This window comes from Molothrus aeneus, chromosome 10 (assembly GCF_037042795.1).
Source record: "Molothrus aeneus isolate 106 chromosome 10, BPBGC_Maene_1.0, whole genome shotgun sequence".
In the NCBI taxonomy this organism is placed as follows: Eukaryota; Metazoa; Chordata; class Aves; order Passeriformes; family Icteridae; genus Molothrus; species Molothrus aeneus.
Window position 1 is genome coordinate 19087729 of NC_089655.1, and position 17326 is coordinate 19105054.

Consider the following 17326-nt stretch of genomic DNA (forward strand, 5'->3'; position numbering starts at 1 on the left):
CAGGGTATGATTCTCATACATGAAGATACAGGAACTCTCAAGTGTTACCTCCTGCAGCTCTACTTATGGGAAAGCTTTTCCTAGTGCCAGCTTGCTCGCTTTTCTGTGAGTTAAGTCAGTGGTTGTAACTTTTCTGGAGGATTTCATCTCATCTCCAATTCACCAGAGGCTAAAACTGGAATGATGGGGCCCGGCTGTGCACTGGCAATGCTCACTGGCATGTATTTAAAAATCTGCAGCTGTGTTTTCCTTGGGGAAAGGGCACACTGCACTGAGGGGTCTGCAAAAAGCCCTTTGTGGGCTGGGGGAAGGTTTCACCCAGGGCTCCCCTTTAATGGTGCTCAGCCCCTCAGCTCAAACCCCCAAGGTCTGGCCCTGCCATGAAGGGGATGAGGGTCTGCCTGCCCCTCAAAAAACCTGTGAGGGGCTTTACATAGTAAGTGATACCAAATATTTCTGCCTAATTCTAATGCTGTTTTACTTAAGCAGTAATTCTGCTTGTATATTCAGTTTTACATTTATATTAAGTTATGCTATGTTTTCTGGGGGGAAATTGAATGAAAGGATTTTTTTCACCCTCCCAGGCAGTATTTGTTGGAGGGGTACTGCTGTAAAGGAGAATAACCCCTGAGGAAATCTGTCTGTGTGGAGAAAAGTGACAGCAAAGGCTCCTGGGCTGTCTTCTCCTCACTTTCACCTTTCTGGCTGCTGTTTTATTCATGCAGGGGGGTAATAAAGTAACACCTACCTACCACAGACTTGTGAAGATAGAATAGTTGATACTTTGGAGGTGTTTTGATATCATCTGGAAATTTGTTTTCACATATCATATAATATAAATCAACTCTTTCCACGTGAGCAATTTTGACCTTAGCAGCCTCTGCAATTGACCCTGATATTGCTGAAAGATCTGGGAGAGCAATTTGGAATAGAAAATGCTCTTGGATACTTAACAGGTCTTGATCTCAGTTTTCAAAATCGAAATTCTGCCTTGATTTAAAAAGGGACAAATAACTTTATCATATGAATAAGATGCTTGCAAATCTTGAGTACAGCTCATCCTCATCTGTATTCCTCATCACTGCAGGGTCAAGGAGGAACATTCTCATGCAGGTGCACCAGTATAACTGAGGATGCTCACACCAGTTAGCTGTAGGCACTTCTTGCATGTGCCTAAAGAAGAAGCCTGTGGTGTTTAACCCAAGATGTTCCAGGTATGTGCCCCTGCCTTAGCATGGTTTGGGGCATGACAGAGTAATAATTTGATCCCCAGTTACGCATTTTTCATTCTCTTAACTCTACCAATCAGGGCAGGGAAAAACCCATCACTGACAGTCTTGCTGCAGTCTGTGCTGGATTTTAAATAGGGCTGATGCTTGAAAACTGATTACAAATGTTGTTAATGAATCACAGGCCAAGCTCTCTGCTTGGTGGCAGAGGAGGAAGCCAGAGACAGCCTCAGAAAAATTAAGTGCAGTGCAGGAATGATGGAAGATGGTCTTTTGCTTTCAGCAAATTGCTATCTTTCATGAGGATTTCAGTTGTTAAAATGAAAGTAATAACCGGCATGGAAAACTACGTGCTACAAAGAGCTTGATTTCCTTCCCAAATTAATTCTCCATCTTTCATTTGGAAGTGTACTGTTTCTCAGGGCTGCAAAATATTTTTTGCTCTTTTGTCCTGAGTCTGGGCTTTGCAGCAGCAGCCCCTGAGAAGCTGATATGGTTCAGCAGACTGCAGGCCAGCTGATATGGATATTATACTGGTGTTAAACTGTGCCAAGTCTAAAGCCTGTGGATCGAGATTTTTGTCAAGCAGGGATCTAATTCTTCCCTCACTTTATGCCACTATGACTCAAATTGCTTTCACTGTGGCTGTGCCTAATTTACACCGGGGCAAGGAAGTGCAGAGTTTGTTTGACCAAATGAACAATTATAAACCTTTAATAGAAAGAGCCAAAAGAATAAGCCACATGCAGCCAGCTGGGGGTGCGAGAGCAGGGAGAGCCATGGGGTTACCTTTGCATGTAGGAGCGCAGCAGGGTGATTCCCAGCAGGAAGTACATCATGATGGAGCACACCATCATGGCCAGCCCCAGCAGGATGGCACGGTCCTCTCCAGCTTTCAGGGCTGTCACTGTTTTCCTTTTGTCCAGTAGGTCGTGATCCCTGATTTTTTGGTAAATATTTCTGAGGTTGAAAATTAAACATTTTTATGTGAAGTTCATGTTCAATCATCAATGCAGCCTCTAAAGGGTGGGCAGTTCCACCTCCATACCCATCTCATGGGAGAGAAAGGCTTAAAGGTCCTCTGATGTCCTTTTCCAATAGATTCACTCTGACCTGGTGCAAACTTATTCATCTCCAAAATAAATTACAGCCATTTCTGAAAAGGTGAAAAGCCCTTACAACAAATACAAGTATTAGACATTTGTGCCAGCTCAGTAAACACTTCTTTGGTACAGCCTCTTTGGCTCAGTAGAATTATCCTAGAGGTGCATTTGACCTGCCAGTGCCATCTCAGGCCACCAGAAGATATCCAGGTGTATGAGGTGTCTTTTGTCCAGCTGAATAGGGTAACAGGTCTTACATTACCACATGTAGGAAATAGCCTGAAGAAAGTCTTCATTAATATTATCTGAAAGGACCATGCTCTCTTTTGATTCACTACAGGCTATTGGTTTGGGCAATTTTCCACCCTGAGTGTGACTCAAAGCTCATGAAACACTGTGGGGATTTTGCAATTGATTTCTGTGGGTTTTTTTGATTGGGAGCTTATTTACTTTATTCATAAAACAGCTTTTTGGAAGCCCAGTTACTCATTACAGTGAAAACCCTCACAGAGAATTATCCACCAGAGCTATTTGTTCTGGGATTAAAAAAAAAAGAAGAAAAAAAAAAAAGAAAAAGAAGATGCAACAAACCATTCCCCCTTCAGCAGAGAGTCCTTTGCATTTTCTAACCATAAGTCCTTCTTTCATCTCCGAGCCTTTGATGATTCAATGGGTCATGCGGACACAATGGTGGAGAAGGAAATACTTGAGTACATTTCAAACACACTCAAACTTTGTGGGTTTAAAATGTACTTACAGACCTGAGGCTGGTCAAAATCTCCTGTGCTTCCTGTTATGGTTCTTTTGAATCATCCAGGCAGCACCCGAAGCACAGCTCTGAGCCCTGGCACCACCATAACATGGACACAGTAGTACACGTGGGAGGAGTTCCTCTTCCACTGTCTGCAAAATGGCAGGTGAGCAACATCAACGTCACTTTGGCCTCTAGCAAACCCACCACTCGTTTCAGCTGAAGCCACCAAGTTTCACTCACCCGTGGGGAAAAAAAAATAAAAAATCACTGAGTCAGGTCAACCAGAGAACTTACGTTGGCTATTAAGGATAAAGAAATAGAGATAAGACAGATGTGAAATCATACATAAACACAGTAGATGCAACAGCAAAAAATATGTTTAATCATAGACTCCCTGAGACTGGAATTGAATTTCTATTTAGATGATGAGTCATAGCCAGGAAAAGCACATATGGTGTGGGGTTTTATAGCAAAAATGTTGCTTAGACAGTACTGCAGTCAAGTCTCCTGTACCTAACAACCCTTGAGGTTTCTTTATCCAACTGCAGTTGACATCTTTAGGTGTCCATGGTTTCTCTTCAAAACCATCCTTTAGAGCTTGTCAGTATTTTCTTCTTTGGAAATTAAATGATAATTCTGCCTGTCAAGGTTTTCTCTGCTGTTCGGGAAAAAAAATAATATATTGTGAACTGGCAGATGCAATTGCCTTCAAAGAAGTAATGTAGAGTAATAATCTAATGCTACTTTTCTATTATTATTTATCAAAGTGTATTTAACTGCTGCCATTAGGATTTGCATTGCTCCCAAATGGAAGCAGGCAGGAAGGCAGAGACTGTCATGCAGTTCCAGCACATTAAACCATCACACAGCATAACTCATGGCAACGTGTAGGCATAAAACAGGCCCAGTGTAATCACTCACTAATGCCATTGGACATAAAAAGGATACAAATGGACAATCTGAAAACAAATAACTAATTGAGATTGGTTACAAGTGCTTCCCATGTGGCCCTTAGCCAAGGAACACACCATCAGAGGTAAAAAAAGGATGGACTGAAAGGTGTGTAGTGAAAATGAGCTGCCTGGCAAAGGTGACTGGTGACCACCTGCCAGGTGCATCCTCCAAGCTCACCTACTGTAGGAAATAAAACTGAAGAAAGCTCTGCCTCAGAGGTCAGGCTTGGAGCACAGCTTCCATTGCTCTTTTGTAAATATTTGTTATTCAAAGCCCCGAACAACAGCAAAGTGATAGCCTGGTGCACCTCACTGAGGGCTTTTCCCTGAATCCCTGCCAGGAGTCAGCCTGGCGACCCTGCTGGGGTGGGTGGTGGTGTGGCACATGCCAGCCCATGACAGCAGTCCTGCCACAGCCCAGGAGACAGCGCTGAGCAACCCTTCCTCCTCCTCCTCCTCCTCCTCCTCCTCCTCCTCTTCACGCTTGTGCCTGCACTGGGGAGGTGCCAATTCTCTTTGTGTGATACTGGGAATGTCTGCTGCTACAAAACTTCACATTTTTGCCCCTGAGAGCCCTGGTTTGGGGAACACAGCATGTCTTGCCCAGTATTTGGGCAGAAGCAGAGCAGTCTCAGCTCCTCCCTCACTGGGGCAGCAGCAGTGCCCTGCATATGAGTGCAGCTGTGTCAGGGTGGGTGAGTTCATTACCTGTGAACTTCTGGCACAGCTCAGGGGCCTCCCTCTGCTCGGTCAGCTGCAATAATGCCCTGCTTAGCTGGCTGCTTTTGGATCCCAGAGCTGCACAGCCACAGCCAGCTGCCTGCTGGGCTGTGTTTCAGCACAGGTCGCTGCATCCCAGGCACTGCTCACCAAGTGACTCCATCTAATCCCAGTGATTCCCTGGGATAACTCCCCATATGCCATCCAGGGGGGCTGTTGGCTTTTAAAGAGGCCCCAGCTGTCAGAACAGGGTCTCCCTGACCTCTGCAAAGGCATTTAATAGGAAGCAATCCCCCAAGGACAAAAGGTCTTTGTGCCCCTGATCATTTCCAAAGTAAGGTTCTCCCCTGCTAAATTTCCCTGTCCTTTCTGCCAGGTTTCTCAGAGGATAAAGAGAGGCTGCTCTCCCCAGGCTCAGATGCCAGAGAGGAGATCTCAGCCATGACTGTGCCTGCTGGGGACAGGCAGAGGTTTCCCTCTCCATGTCCCTGCACAGCAGCAGTGCAGGGATCCCTCTCAATGTGCTCAGCAGATCCTTCTGTACCTCCTGCTCCAGAATGAGCAGCACTAAGAGCTCTGTAAAGAGTGCTAAATGTCCTCATGGGAAAGCTAGAATAACCAGGCACCTGCAATGACTTTATTTATTTAAAAAAAGCACAGAGTACCTACCTCAAAGCCCTCCCCTTGCAGAGGGACCGTGGGGTGACACTGAGGGAGGCATTGCCTCCTCTGGCACCATGCAGTCCTGGGGCTTGTCAGACAGGGATGCCTGCCTGAATAATTCACAATGACTTTGAATTCACATTCCCTTCTCTGATATCAGAGTTGTTATGCAGATGTCACGCAAATTACCTCATGGTGAGGTGTTTACTGATATCAGAAATCCATGAATGAAATGGTCAGAAGCTACTCCTGTGTCTTACCTGCAGAATTCCCCATATTCAGGGATTTTTCTGCTTAGAAGCCACCTTCTTTACATTTTTATTTACGGGTATGTTTGGCTGCACCAGTTTTTGCTAGTAGACCTATGGCAACAGGAAATCTCTCTGGAGCCCTCAGAACAGACTCAGTGATGGTTGTAGGTGGATTCCTATAGATATTAACAGATTTTTTCACTCAATTGCTTCCCTCTTCCTCACCAGGCTGGACAAAACTGAACCAAACTGAACCAAACCAAACCAAACCAAACCAAACCAAACAAGTGCTTTGTTTTTCCAATGGTTGCAATGGAGAGCAAGTGGAGAGCCTCTTTGACAGCTGAGAAAGAACAAGAGCTCGACTAGTTTTCCAAAGCATAAAATGTGGCAGCTGGGGAATCATTGATGGCTAAAACAGCAATGAAATACAGATATTCTGGTGCTGATCCTGCAAAAAGAGATGTCTCAGAGATACCTTCCACCCAGGAGGAGGTGATTCCTTTAGAGCAAGTGGTCCTTGCAGCAGAGTTAATATTATGGTGCCATCCCTCAAAATTCTGTGGCTGTAGCATATGTTGGGTGACAAGTTTGCTGATCCATACAACAATCTTCCTGTCTGAAGTTTAAAGACCAAAATTCTTGGGAAAGGGTCATTTAAGGTGAGTCATTTCTCTGAAAGGCACCACTTGTTTGATATAATGATGGCACTGGTGCCCTTACATATGTTAAAATCACTGCCAGACACTGGAGGATGAGTTTCTCCCACTAACAGCACTTGCTCTGTATTCACACCTCTCCTCTGCAGTCCTCAGGCTGCCATCAGCACTCTCTTATTTCCATCTTCTTTTCCTCCCTTTCCCTCCTGCATTTTATTAATCACTCACAAGCTACAAAGAAGTCCTTCTCTTGGGAAATAAACCCACCCAAAGGCTTGTCAGGATATTTGAATTTGTCATGGCTGGTGTGCAGGCACAGAGATCCTGCTCCCTGTTCCCTGTTTCTGCAGGCAGGGATCAGCTCTGCCTGGATTTGTACTGACCAGACTCTGGTGAGCCCTCAGCCCAAGTTAATCAGCCTAGCTTCAAGGCATGGTGAGAGTCAAAGGCTGTGCTAATCAGGAGCTTCCAGCCAGCCCAAAGTGTGGGCAGATATCTCCTCACCCCTGGACTATGACAGTGTTCTAATGCAGAAGGACATTAGCCTGGGGAAAATTCAATTAAAGAAGAGACTGGCAGAAGTACAGGAGGCATTTAGACAACCAGCTCCAATGAAAGTTCCTGCTGCAAAGCTGGCCTTTTTGTCTTCAAAATACCTGCTTGGGATCAGATAACTCCTCGAGCTGAACACCTATGCAACCTTTGCAGAAACAGTCAGAGAATGGGCCAATTCTCCAAAGAATCTCAGGGTCCTGAGGGCAGCTCTGCTGCCTAAATTCAGGAGTGCAGATTCCCAAGCAGATGTCAACAGTAATGTCTCATTAGAATTACTGAAGAGTGTGGTTTGCTAATTGGCACTGTAGATACATTGATATCTGGTTTTGTTTCACTGGAGTGTGATTTTTTGTGATTGCATTTAATAGTCACTGCAAGAGGAACTGAAGGAGAGGTGGAAAAGGGGCAAAGGAAAGAAAAGAAAGGCAAATGTGTCCTTGTTGTGACAAGACAAGCTGTCCAGCAAATCTTACTGCAAAGGAGAGGGATTTTGGAAGGATGAGTCTGAGCATTACTGACAATTATTATTTCATCATTGATATTTAACTTCTTTTGTTCCCAACGGAGCTCTGCCTTTGTCTGTGGACTTCAAACCTCTCCTTCCCTTTCCTTCTCTTTGGAACGTTTCCCTGCTCCCCTGGGAGACCCAGTAACTCATTTATTCCTCTCTCCTTCAGCCTGTTCCCTCCAGCAACACCACTCAAGTGGGCTGGTGAGCCACCAGCTGTCTCTCAAGCAGCCAAACAACCCCCAGCTACTGCAGGGTGTTGCACACAGGCTCATCCTCACACGTGCACCTGTACAGCCAGAAATCACCTCTGGCAGCTGGAGGCATCATTCAGGTGTGGGGCAGTGCCCTGCCTGGGGGACAGTGTGGCTGCTGGCTGAGGCAGGACACCTGCAAAGAGCATGAGGGCTTCTCAGGGGTAGGGGCTGCACAGCTGAGGCTGTGATCAGTGTGCTTTTAAACCTGACACAGAGATGGCCACGGTGTGCTGCTGGTGGCAGAGAACAAGGAAGGCTTTGGCCATGGCTCTGGCTCTGGAATTTCTGCTGGTCAGAGTGACTCTGAGATGTGGACAAGCTTCTTTTTCCCAGCCTGGCAGCTGATGGAGTCAAGATTTTTCTGTTCTTGTTCTCAAGGTTTTTTATTATTTCTAAGCTATAACATTCTTTCTCTGACACCCGAGGTCTGTCTGGCAGGTTGGCTTGAGGTGGAATTGTCTTTTATACTAAAACCTATGTGTACAATATTTGCAATAACTTTCCAATACCTATCACCTATGTTAGACAGTGAGTTTCTACTCTAAACCAATCTAAAGTGCCAACATCACAGCAGAAGATGGAGGCCAAGAAGAAGAAAGAGAAAGACTGGACACACCCAGATTCCTCCATCTTGCCTCCTGAACCCCCATTCTAAAAACCCCAAAAATCTATTTTTCACTCTGTGATAAATTCACTATCATTCTACTTAAACTCTTTTGACTTGTAATTCTTCATATAAAGGTTGATAATTGTTTTTCCATGGGTCAAGATCAGAGGCACAGGGGTCCTGAGCTGTGTGCCAAGGTCTCTGAGCCCCTTGGCAGGGTCTTGAGTCCTCCAGGGCAGCCAGAAAAAATTCCTGGGTTCCAACATCTGGCATTGCCCCTGGGCTCTGCTTTGGCTTGGCACAGTAACCTGGCACTCCTGGGCTGCTCCTGTGCCTGGTGGAGCAGAGCTGGGGCTGTGGGGCACAGGGAGGGCACCCTCTGCATCCCTCCTGCATCCCCAGTGCCACCCCTGGGGAGAAGCCCCAGGCCACAGTCAGATATGCAAACCCTTAGGAGACAATCAGCACAGGTGCCTTTACCTTTTCTCATCATGTCTGTAAGATGTAGATCCCCGGCCACTGGTCCAAATAAACATTTTAGAGGGCTGCCCAGTGTTGGCTCTGCTCGCTGCAGTGGGACGATGGAAGGACCTGGGGGAAGAGGGATAATTTTTGTCACTGCCCACCCAACATGGCAGAGCACACCATATCCAGCGTGCCAGATCCCCTGTGGCCATGCCCCCTGTGCTCTGAGGATGGACATTGGTTAACTTGAGGTGAGATGTGAAATGATGGGGATGAGAGACCAGTGTGCTGGAATGGAGAATAAACCCCATCAGCCCCACTGGGAAAAGCTGAGGCTGGATAATCAGGCTTAGCTCTGCTCCATGCTGCAAAGGATTCATACCATCGGCAAGAAATCATCAGTAGTTCAAGAAAAGGTAATAGCTGTGTCCAGTGTTCTTATGGCAGTATTTTCAGGGAAAAAATGGGTGTTGTTTAAGCACATCCACACTCATTACAGGTTTTTGGTTGTTCTGCAGCTCCCAGCAAGATGAGGCTCTCAGGGAAGGTCTCTGAATGGGGCAGAAGTATGAGATGCAAATGCAGCATTTTGTGGAAGTGTAACTGATATGACAAAGACATCTTTTCCCATGGAGAAATTCCTATCCCAAGGCCAGTTAGATCCCTGCCCAAGGACTTCCTTGTTTCATTTCAGGGTGTGAGATCTGGTGCCTTCTCTCAGGGTCTCAGGCCACACTGGGCCTGCTAGTGGGGCTGTGGATCCCCTTGTAGCCCCTCTTAATTCCTTCTGGTTTTCATGAGACTCAGTTAAAGATCTTGGTCTCTGAGAATTGGGCCATTCCTATGAAGGCTGCATTTTGCCTTCTTTTACAGCACAACATTTTGTGTTTTTAATGCATTCAGATACAAGCTTAAGGGAAAAAAATCCAGATACCAAATAGTTCACTGTGAAGTTTTCATACACTGGGGGCCATTCTTCAGCTCACTGAAAAATAAACCTGATGGCTGAAGCTGTCAGCAGAGAAGGCACATGATCTGAGAAAGTCTCTAATGCCACTGTCTCCATCATCATGCAAAGGGCTAATTTCAATATTTGCATAGTGGTGAACCAGGAGAATACTTAAATACTGTAGAGGTGGCTGCAGGGGAAGACTGACATGGACAGGAGCCAAAACTCATCAGTGTGCAGACAGGCTGATGGGTGCTGAGGGACTGGGCATTCCAGCTGGAATCAGCCCAGAGCCCCCACCACAGGGGCCACGACACAGCCCCAGGCCCAGTTCACACCCTGGCTGGGCAAACTGGCCAAACTGGTGTTCCTGTCACCCCTCCCTGCTGGGATCCTCCTGCCCTGCTCAGGTGCTGGCTCAGGACTGGGACTTGCAGACAAGGGCCTTGCCTACAATAAGAGGTGGCAATATTTGATGGAGCTTTTGGCTGCATTGGTGAACAGCAAATTGGACAAGAAGGGGGTCCAGAAGAAAGGAAGAGGAAGGAGGGGAATCTCCCCCAGCCCTTTCCCTGATTCTGTGGTGATCAGTGCAGTCTGAATGCCAAGAACAATTCTGTTCTTTCCATGCAACCACTGAAGTTAAATACTGGGGAATGAACAACAAGATGAGGCCCTACCTCCCTGAAATAACTATAGTTTAGAAGGTGAAGTAGCATCTGCTGGGATCTAATCCATATAGCCAACAGCTAAGTGTTTTGATAGTGATATTGGTCAGAAATTTCACTTGTGAAATCACTCACCCTGAGCCAAATCCTCACACTGCTGGATGAGATTTTACCCACATTACCTCAGATAGCACCACAGTGACCACCCAGCTGGGGCTTCTGCTCCAGGCCATGCAGGAGGGGTCAGACCAACTCCCCAAGGGCCACACTGCATGCTGGACTGAGCCTGCCCCAGGCTGAGTCCCTTAATGATGGAAAATAAAATTATGTTTTATTTAAATTATGCCATAGCACTCGTTAGGATGTCACGCACTACAGGAGAGCCTGGTTGTGCTGCCACAGCCTGAGTGGTCCCAGAGCCATCAGGACATGGTGGTGAATGCTATTAGAGAGCCTTTTCTTAATTAAGCAAAGCTTGGGCACACATTAGAGGTCATCAGCAGCTTCTGCCACCTGTCTGAGCCTACAGGGACACCTGGGCAGGACTCCCTGAGCAGGGAACCAGATTTATAAGCTCCAGAGCAAATTTCTGGGCTGGGAGCTGGGTGAGGGGGCCTGTCCCACTGAGGGGATGCCAGAGAAGGAAGAGGGATGCTTCTCTGCCCAGTGAAGTGGGAGTGATTTCAGACTCCCTTGCAGTGCCAGTGCCCTGGAGCAGTCCATATGTGACAGCTTTAATGCTGCCTGCTTCGTTAGTTGAGCAATCCAAGCTAACTACCACTATTTAACACACAATTGCACACCTAATTTTGTGTAAAATTGTAACACTGATGACATCATAACGCTACTCCAGAGGTCAAATGAGTGACCGAAGCCCATGGTTCCCTTAGGCAGGGGTTAGACATTAGGTAAAAACCTTTTGTGCACCAGCAACCATACAAACTCTCCAGGAGCCTTCTTTGAAGGCCTTTGGAGGATTCATAACCTCCAAATTTGCATCCTCCATGAGCATGCTCTGCCCCACCATGTGGTGCTCTTCACAGGGGTCTTAGGAAGAGGGAAGAGATGAGAATCTGACTCCATGTTTCAGAAGGCTTGATTTATTATTTTATGATATATATGTTATATTAAAACTATACTAAAAGAATAGAAAAAAATATTTCATCAGAAATCTTGCAAAGAATAGAAAAAAAAAATGATAACAAAAGCTTGTGTCTGACCGAGAGCCCGAGACAGCTGGGCTGTGATTGGGCATTAATTAGAAACAACAAACATAGACCAATCCCAGATGCACCTGTTGCATTCCAAAGCAGCAGATAATCAATGTTTACATTTTGTTCCTGAGGCCTCTCAGCTTCTCAGGAGAAAAAATCCTAAGGAAAGGATTTTTCATAAAACATGTCTGTGACACCACCAGGTCAGTTAAACCTCCATGCCTTTCTCCCCTGCTGGGTAAGTCTCTGTGATCCATGTTTCTTCACTGCCTCCTCTCTCTTTCCTGGGAAAACAAATAACACTACTTTTTCTTGGTTTTTTTTCCCCCATGGCTTCTCAGAGTCAGCTGCTGGCCAGTTATTTTTATCATGCAACAAGTAATCAGCCTGGGCAACTCATTAGTGCAGGATGTCAGCCTTGCATTCAGAGTGGATCATGTTATTGCATGAACAGACAGAGCACCTAAAGTCACAAAAATACCTTAAAAACAGTGGAGAAGAGGTGCTTCAAGCTGCTTTTTAGACTGTGGAGGTTATTCCTGTAGGGCAGGTTATCCACAAGCTGCTGTAGTTGTGACTTTTGCTAGCCAGGGTGCAGGGTGGGACTCTGGCCTTCCTGCCTGACCTTGCCCGGACACCTCTGTCTCCTTCACTATTTACAGAAAGTGGCATCAATGCAGTTCTCTCTTGACACGGTTGCCACAGTGACAGGCAAGGGGGACAAGCTTTGGTTTTTACAAAACACACTTCATTCTTTACATCTGGGTCTGTTCTGAGTAAATGCTCAAGGCTAAGGGCAGAAATGCAGAATAAAGGGTGCACAGTCTGGTACAAACACGAGTCTGTGATGCTGTTCCACTCCTCCCATCTTCTCTTGTTCTCATCCTCTTCTTTAGCATTACCTGCTGGTGGATTTCATGGAACTCACCAGAAAACCTGACAAGATGTCCACTTTTTCAGCCATTGCAAGGTGAAGACTTGAGAGAGCTCTTAGAAAATTAGAATTATTCTGCTCTGCCCTAAGGGCTATCAACATGTCCATACAACAGCAATCACCTGATTGAGGATTTCAGTGTGAAGAAAACACAACAGGCTAGCATTTGCTTCAAATTGCTCCAAAAAAGGATGTAATTCTGAGGGTAAATCACAAAATCCCTTTGCTGGTACCTTGGGCACTATATTACATACCCTATATTTCTCTGTTGTCCTCACTTGCACCCTGGGTTGGCTGCTCTCCTTCCTCTCTCTACAGTTTGAGTCATCACTGGTAAGGAAAGTCCCTTACCTCTAGGTCACCACAGCTGTGAGCAGCCAAAGAGAGATGTTGCAGACCATGTTTTTAGATGGAAAGCTGGGTTTTAGATGTGTGTTTGCTTGTAATTGCCTCTGCCTATGTTTATGTTAATCACAGCGTTTCTGAGACCTTGGAGAACCATTTACAGCACCAAACTAATGAGCTTTTTTCCCCTTATGACATTTCATTTCCTGGGCAGTATGGCCACTGTAAAAAGAGAAGCACTTGCATTAATTCTGCCTCATAAAAGACACCCTGATTCATCAAAAGGCAACAAAAGCTAAACATTCACCTAAAGATTCAATCACTGACCACCCCAGCTCTGTGAATACACCCACATCCCCCACTGTCCATGCTGACAGCTGCTGGATGCTTTATCCCAGTGTTTCCCAGCCAGAAAAACCCAAGGGAGCTCTCTGGAAACCCCAAAGTTTTCCTGCCACCCCTCTCCCCTTGGCACCCACAGCAGCCAGTGCCAGCTCTTGGGCAGATGGGTCAGTGGCTGTTGAGTGGTGGGAAATATTTGGTCTCTCTCATGCCTGGATAAACCCTTTTTTTGAGTGGTCCCATGAGGAAAGGAAGAGACTGAAGCCAGCCATCTAAGACAACCTGCAAGAAGACAGTTGCTCGCTTTGAGGTGAATTTACTGAATATCAGCAATTAGACTTTGTGTCCAAACAGGTCTTACCCATGCCTCTGTCTGGTGATAGAATGTTCTCTTATGGATTTGATGAGCCAGAAAACAGGGAAAGTGGTGTGTGATGAAGGAGGGGAGAATAAATAAAACAGCCTGTTGAATTTTTAATGTAAATTGTAGCCTGACTGGAGGGCAGTCTGGCTTTCAGGTGCCTCAGAGCATGGAAGAGTTTCCCAGGCAGAGTGGTGGAAGTAACTCCTGTATTAAGATGCTCCTGCCTGATTCAGGAGATGATCCAGGGCAGGTTTCCAGTCCTGGTCCTTAAAGAATAAAAGAGCTGGACCAAGGACCCTTGTTTGCATCCGAAACATGACAGAAAACACACACCAAGAACACAAGCTAACTCACAAAAGAAATGCATCTGCATTAGCAGAAGGCAGTCACCACTTAGGGAACACTGAATGCTCTGGCAGCAGCAGCTCTGGATGGAGGAGCAGCAAAAGCAACACCAAAGGGTGAATTTGTGCCTCTGTGAGGGAACTTTGCTGATGGGCAGGGCAGAGTGACACAAATTGCTGCTCTTGCTGCAGCCTCCCAGGAGCCCCACTGCACCAACAGACTGATCCGGCCAGCAGGTGACCTTCAGTCTGGGCAAGGGGGAAACGGACACCGGGCAGCTGCTGCTAATGTACTGACAAGAGTATGGGAAGGCTGATGGTTAATGATGCTTCATTAATGATTCACTTCTATTTCTGACCCTGCTCTGAAATCTCCCCAGAGCTCAGAGCTCAGAGCTGAGCTCTCCATCCAGATTTTGAGAATGAGGGAGACATCCTGGACACAGAGTGGTGCTGCTGGATTCCCATGTCACAGGCATGTCTAGGACATTCCATGTCCAAAGGAGGAGAATGGGGCTGCCAGGGACAGCTGAAGCTGTCACACAGAGGTGCAGATTAGCTGTGTGTGGAACACAGTGACATTTGGGTATGTTTTCTAAGGCAGTATTTCTTTATACTTAAAGTCATCCTTGACAATTGTTAATTCCCTCTTTCCAGTATATACAGGAGAAAAAGAAGTATTCAGAAAGGCTGATGTATCTGTATCTCCCTGCTACATAACAATATATCCACACTTTGAAATTAAATATTCCAATGTAACCTCTGAACCTTCCAGATTTCCATCTCACGTGTTTCTCTCCAGTGCTGACTTCCTTTGTTTTGAAAAAGCTTTTAAGCCTTGCCATTTAATTATGGCCCTTATCCCTAGGCTTCCACTTTCCCAACAGCTGCCTTCCTAGTCCACCAGCATGCCTGTAAACTTTATAGCCTTTATTCTTTGTGATCTTTTTACCTTTAAGTTCCTTCTCCAATTTTCTTTCCTTATTTGTTTTCCAAGTGCCTCTTCCTATACATTACTATCCCAGTGATAATTTGTTTCACTCACCTTGGCCACACTGTGTTGTCTCAATTATTCTGATTTAGCAGTGAATTTGAAGAAATTCCTGTCTCCCAGGTCAGCTACAAAGGAGGGGGCTAGAGCAAGCAAGAGACTCACAACTTCTCTTCTTTGGTGACTTTTTGGTTGCCTTGAGCATTCTGGCACTATGGCCTCTGTTTCCTTGTCTGTACAAGAGAGGTGCTGGTGCCACCACTGCACCTGGCACCTTCAGACCATCCCCATGGAGTGAAGAGCCAGCCCCTGTTCCCATCCTCATGTTTTGGTGCTGGTGAGTTTGCAGTCCAAGCACGAGGCAATGCCTCTCTTGGCACGTTGCAGTCATGAGGATCAACGTTTGTGAGGAGCAGCTGAACATAATTGTCCACTTTGCCTGTCAGGATTCTGCAAACATTTTTAGCTTTCCGTGCTGAATTTGAATTTACGTAGCGAGTGACACATTGGACAAGCACTATATTCATCATCTCAGCTGCTCCCTGGCTTCAGAGAAGGGCACAATCTGCCTGTCAGATGGGGCTGGCTCTGGGAGGGGGGTAGCAGTGGCAAGTGCAGGGTCACCCCCTGCAATTTGCTTCTGTCCAGCTGAGCCAAGAGAGTTTTGCAGTGAGATCTGCTCTGCCAAAGACCAGGCAGCGTTACACTGATGGAGAAGGATCCTGGAGGGAAGGAAGAAGGCAGTGAAAGTGCTGCACTACCTCAATGGATGCTCTCCTTTAAATCTGAACACAGCCCTCTGCAATTGCAGAGGGATAGATCACCTTGGGTGCTGCACTGCACCACGAGAGCTGGGCCAGGCTGGCTGGATAAGAGCGTGTGGGTGGCACTGAAGAGGCTCTGTGGCTCATGGCTGTGCCCTGATAAACCCAGGGGGAAATGGAGATGGGGTGAGAGAAAGGAGATGGAGTGGAGGCACACTCCATGACGAGGTCAGTCTCTTTGATGGCCATCAGAAGGGAATGACCTTGTCCCCAGAGGAGCTTTTGTGGGTACCTGGTTCACCAGATCTTAAAGGATGCTGTTTTGGATACTAATAAACGTATTTTTAATAGTAATTTGTGCACAGTGGGAGCTGAATTGACTATGCTGAAGTGACCTGGCCTCAGACTGACTCACTGCTTCCATTTGAGGGACCTGGGATTTACACCCCAAAGTGTGAAACAACAGAGTGTTGGTAGTGCTGTTTTAGAGGTGATGAACAGAGGCACAGAGGCTGCTGAGACCTGGCCAAAGGCTCCCAGGAACACTGTGGTGGTTGTAGTTGAAAAAACAGCCTAAAAAATGGTGGACAACCACTGTCCACCCAGCGAGGAGGGAGGAGAGCCAAGACATGCACAGATGCCTGTGCCAGAGAGCAAAGGCAGAGCCTTGCTTTGTGGTTGTGCCAATTCCCACCCATGGGGACACCCCTTCCAGCTTTGTGCAACTGTGCCTCAGCTTTACACCCCTCCAGAGAGGCTGATCTGAGAAGGACATGGCTTTTAAATGTCCCTGGAGAGAGCTTCACTTCAGCACTAAAATACTGATGGTGTGTCTGAGGGTAGGAGCACAGGGGAGGAAGGGTGATGGGCTGCTGGGGACACAGAGGACACCAGCAGCTTTTAGCGAAACCACAGAGGAGAAGCATATTGCATGAGTGATGTGGCTGGGGAGGGAGGTGAGGGCAGAGAAAGATAAACAGGTGCAAAGCAGCACCCAGAGGAAAGGCACGAACAGGCAGGGCAGATAGGGCAGGAGTGGCTTTTCTGTCACCTAATTCCTTGAGCAGGTCAATCATCCTTTATCTCCTTTGAGTCAGTCCCTGTGCCATGGAGTGCAGCAGCCAGAACAAAGCAAAGGCAGAGGAGAGCTCAAACCACTGCCCAGCGGGAAGTGAATACTCTGGCACTACTTATTTTTGAGTCTGCATTTGGATTAGCTGTAAAGAGCTATGTGGATAAGCAAGCAGGCAATTACAGCTGGGACGTGCTGCTCATGAATGGAAACAGCTCCAATCTGCTCAGGACATATTGAAATTCTAATTCAGTTAGATTCCTTTAGTTACAGCGCTCATCACAGACACTAAAAGAGATAGGATTAGAAAATAAATACAACCCTTCTGCTGCCTTTGGTCTGTCTTCTGTGCTCCCCTTTCCCTCCTCCCCTCCCCAGTTTTAGCTGTTGTTTGACTTTATTTTCTGTGGTAAAATACAGCAGTCTGCTCTTAGTCTTGTTAATTTTTATGAGCATCCAGCAGAGCAGAGCTGGCCAGACCCTGCTGAGGGATGGGCAGTGAGCACCAGCACAAAGCCACTGCTGCAGCTCCTCATGTCACATCTTACTAAAGACCTCTGCAAAGGTGCAGGGGTGACACAGACACTCAGAGCAGGGCAGGGACATGATTTACAA

The 17326-nt window shown here is 46.5% G+C and overlaps 1 protein-coding gene across 2 annotated transcripts in view; it reads right to left on the minus strand.

The window, feature by feature from the left end:
- KCNMB2 (potassium calcium-activated channel subfamily M regulatory beta subunit 2) overlaps positions 1–17326 on the minus strand; it is a 95605-nt gene that overhangs the window by 8937 nt on the left and 69342 nt on the right. For both annotated transcript variants that reach the window (XM_066556789.1, XM_066556788.1), the window contains exons 2-3: positions 8740–8850; positions 2019–2189 (exon numbers count right to left, since the gene is read on the minus strand). In XM_066556789.1, coding sequence (XP_066412886.1) covers positions 2019–2189; positions 8740–8795 — 227 coding nt within the window. In that variant the 5' untranslated portion in view covers positions 8796–8850. The remainder of the gene's footprint in view (positions 1–2018; positions 2190–8739; positions 8851–17326) is intronic.